General features: G+C 50.6%; 1 protein-coding gene across 1 annotated transcript; it reads left to right on the top strand.

Moving 5' to 3' along the window:
* Positions 1-2,562: 2,562 nt before the first annotated feature.
* Positions 2,563-3,000, top strand: EDDM3B (epididymal protein 3B; the record flags this gene model as incomplete). The annotated part of the gene is made up of 1 exon (XM_080707077.1): positions 2,563-3,000. The coding sequence occupies one exon, from the start codon at positions 2,563-2,565 to the stop codon at positions 2,998-3,000; it is 438 nt and encodes a 145-aa protein (XP_080563203.1).
* Positions 3,001-3,983: the final 983 nt, after the last annotated feature.

Below are 3,983 nucleotides of genomic sequence, written 5' to 3' on the forward strand. Positions count from 1 at the left end.
GCTCTAGACTTCTTGGACATTAAGAGAAGAAGGACATAGACTCTGCTCTTCAGAACCACACACGGATACCCACGGGAACCGGTGATCACCGAATCTGAGTAAGGTGAGTTAGAAAGGCCGTGAAATAAGAATGTTTTCTGAAAGGACTGAGGATGCTGTAGCTTAGTGGTGGAATGCCCCTGGGTTCAATCCCCACGACTACACACAAAAAAAAATTAAACACATCAGCCGGGCGTGGTGGCACATGCTTGTAATCCCAGTACTTGGGAGGCTGAGACCAGAGGATCACAGTTCGCGGACAGCCTCAGCTACTTAGTGAGGCCCTTTGCAACTCAGTGAGAGCTGGTTTCAAAATAAAGAATAAAAAATAGAGCAGGGGGGTGTAGCTCGGAGGTCTAATGCCGCTGGGTTCAATCCCCAGACCAGAAAGAAAGAAAGAAAGAAAGAAAGAAAGAAAGAAAGAAAGAAAGGAGTTGGGCTGGTGGTGTAGCTCAGAGGTAGAATGCCCCTGGGTTCAATCCCCAGCACCACCAAAAGAAAAAAATAAATCAAACAAATCAATTTTACCACCCTTTGTTTCAGTAAATCAGTTCTGGGCCTTACCTAACAACTTTGCCTTGCATGCACAATGCCCTGGGTTTGATTTCCAGCACTGAAGAAGAAAAGACAAGTGAGAGAAGGAGGAGGAGGAGGAGGAGGAGGAGGAGGAGGAGGAGGAGGAGGAGGAAGGAAAATCCAAATTTGGAAAACAAAGGCTTAAATTCAGCTCTGTGTTAATCCCACTAATCTGGTCTTTCCCTGGCCCTCTCCCCTCTCCACCCCCAGACTTCCATGCATCCCAGTAGACTACCACAGTAAAATATCTCCCTCTGTGAGGGAGCTATTGCTAGGCTCATTGCAGGACACTGGGGTTCAGAATTGCAAATCAGTTTAGCAATTCGGGATGGCCAGCCAGGTACCTTCCCCAGACCAATGAGGGCAGAGACATAATTTGAGGTGTTGGGAGGAGGGAAAACTTTTTCAAACAATTCAACTTCCTCTCCTACACCAGAGTTGCTCCAGTGAGGGCAGAGGGCTCCAGTCTTGGTACTGGATTGATTAGATCAATATTTCAAGACTGGACTTCTTTTACCATGGTGTTCTCAGCAAGCCACTCTGACAAATCAAGATCGTTTGCAGTGGTGACAGTTAGGGAGGTGGCCTGGTGTGTTTTGCCCAGGTTTTGGAGAAATGTCATAAGGAAGTCAAGACACCTCCATACAGAGTCAACAGAACTGCAGCCTGGGCTACGTACGGCTTTAGGGAACTGAAGCCTGCCTGCCTGGGACACCCTCCCAAGTAGTCACTTGTGTTCTACATTCCTTTATAAGTAATAATGCAAAGCCAGGTGTGGTGGCGCACACTTGTGGTCCCAGCATTCGGGAGGCTGACAGGAGGATCTGGGTTCGCAGCCAACCTCAGCCACTTACTGAGGCCCTTTGCAAGTCAGGGAGACCCTGTTTCAAAATAAAGAATAAAAATAGGGCTGGGAGTGTAGCTGAGAGGTAGAATGCCCCTGGGTCCCATTCCCAGTATGAAAGAAAGAAAGAAAGAAAGAAAGAAAGAAAGAAAGAAAGAAAGAAAGAAAGAAAGAAAGAAAGAAAGGGAGAATCCAGCCTGGCATGGTGGAGCACTCCTTTAATGTTGGGAGGCTGGGACAGGAGGAGTGCCAGTTTGAGGTCAGCCTCAGTGATTTAGCAAGATCCCCAACAACTTAGCAAGACCCTGTTTTAAAATGAAAAAGATCAAAAATGAAAAATAAAAAGAGTTGGGGGTGTATCTCAGAAATAGAATTTTCCTGGGTTTAATCCTCAGTACTGCATGTGCATGTGCACACACGCACACACACACACACACACACACACACACACACACACAGTAATCCTCTCTACTTTGCAGATATAAAGTTTAAAATACAATACTCTTGTGGGCACATGACTTTCTGAGCATGATCTTGGGAAAGGAGATAGAGGGTGGTGGCTTCCTTGGGTGCTATAGAAGAGAGGCACAGAAGAGAGTCTTTAACATTCTTAAACTTCATCTATTTGGGTTTTTGTTTTCTTTGTGGGGTTGTTGTTGTTGTTGTTGTTGTTATTGTTGTTGTTCTGCTTTATTTCTTGGTTGCTTGTTTGGTTGGTTTTGTTTTGTTGCAGTTATCAGTGCCTGACCTTTTCATGTTTTGAGACAAGGTCTTTCTAACTTCCCGGGCTGGCTTTGAACCTGCCTCAGCCTCCCATGCCCTGGACTTGCAGGCATGCACCATCACCTGGGCATACATTTCATGTATTTTTTTCCCAATTTTGTCCAGGGCTCACTCAGTCTGCAATAGGTCTTTATTTCCTATAAACTCTCTTAGCTAGTCAGAGTTACCATCTTCCAGGATGGAAACCGAATGGTAACATTAGAGCCAAGTGCCTTCACAGGCAGGGGCAGCAGCCTGCAAGCAGAGCGCAGTCCTCAGGGCGGAATCTGAACGCTTTCTTCCCTCTCCCCTGTGCTCGCGCAGGGGCCGTGGCCACCGGGATGGCGTCCTCTCTGAAGGCCTGGGGCGCGCTCCTGGCCCTGCTCTGCCTCCAGCGCAAGCCGCTCGCGCACAGCAAGGCCGTCTCCAGGTGGAAGTTTATGGAAGAGCACCAGCTGGATCCGAGCCAAGGATTCGGCGAGTACAACTGCAACGCCCTCCTGAAGGACAAGCCAGCTCCGGAACACGAGCCCTCCCGCCTGTTCATTTATATCTCATGGTATAAAGCCAAACACATGTGCGGCAAATTGAACGACCGTTACAGGAACGCATACGTGTGGACTCTGACTCCCTTCAAAGTACTCCAGTGTCACTGGGAGAGCGTGAAAAACGGCTACGCGGAGAAGAGGAGCTACAGCTACGTCCAGTTCCACTGCAACAAGGATGGGTACATTGAGAGCGTAGAAGACATGAACATCATCCAGCCTCTGCTCCGCTAGAAAGGCTGCGCTGGCCCCAGGTCTTGGCGGAGCATTTAGTGGTTCTCAGGGTGGCTCCTGCATCCATCAGCAGTGGCCACCACGACACTTTGATTTGTGTCACTGTCTCCCAGGTCCTCAGAGTTGGGGATCACATAGTTTCTTTCTCCTCCTCCTCCTCCTCCTCCTCCTCCTCCTCCTCCACTCCGTCCTCCTCCTCCACTCTCTTCTCCTCCTCCCCCTCCTCCTCCTCCACTCCCTCCTCCTCCTCCTCCCCTTCCTCCCCCTCCTCTCCTCCCCCTCCTCCCCTTCCTCCCCCTCCTCTCCTCCCCCTCCTCCTCCTCCTCCCCCTCCTCCTCCTCCCCTTCCTCCCCCTCCACTCTCTCCTCCTCCTCCCCCTCCTCCTCCTCCTCCCCTTCCTCCCCCTCCACTCCCTCCTCCTCCTCCCCCTCCTCCTCCTCCTCCCCTTCCTCCCCCTCCACTCCCTCCTCCTCCTCCCCCTCCTCCTCCCCTTCCTCCCCCTCCACTCCCTCCTCCTCCCCCTCCTCCTCCTCCTCCCCTTCCTCCCCCTCCTCCTCCTCCTCCCCTTCCTCCCCCTCCTCTCCCCCCCCTCCTCCATCTCCTCCTTTTTTGCAGTACTGGGGATTGCGCTAAGTTCCAAAGGACCTCACTAAGTAGCTGAGGCTGGCTGAAAACCTGCGATGCTCCTGTCTCAGCCTCCCAAGTAGGATTACGAGCATGTGCCACCATGCCAGGCTCACTTTTTGCTTATGTTGTTCTCTGCCTAGAATAATATTCTGCCCCAATTTACTCCTACATCTCCCCCCCATCCCGAGATTCATCTCCTGCCAGGCGTGGTGACGCATACCTGTAATCCAAGAACTTGGGAGGCTGAGGCAGGAGGATCAGAAGTTTGAGGACAGCCTCAGCATTAATGAGAGCCTTAGCAACTTGGTGAGACTCTGTTTCAAAAATAAATAAGTGAATGAATAAGTAAATAAAAA

Source organism: Muscardinus avellanarius (assembly GCF_963383645.1).
Source record: "Muscardinus avellanarius genome assembly, chromosome: 12".
NCBI classification, from domain to species: domain Eukaryota; kingdom Metazoa; phylum Chordata; class Mammalia; order Rodentia; family Gliridae; genus Muscardinus; species Muscardinus avellanarius.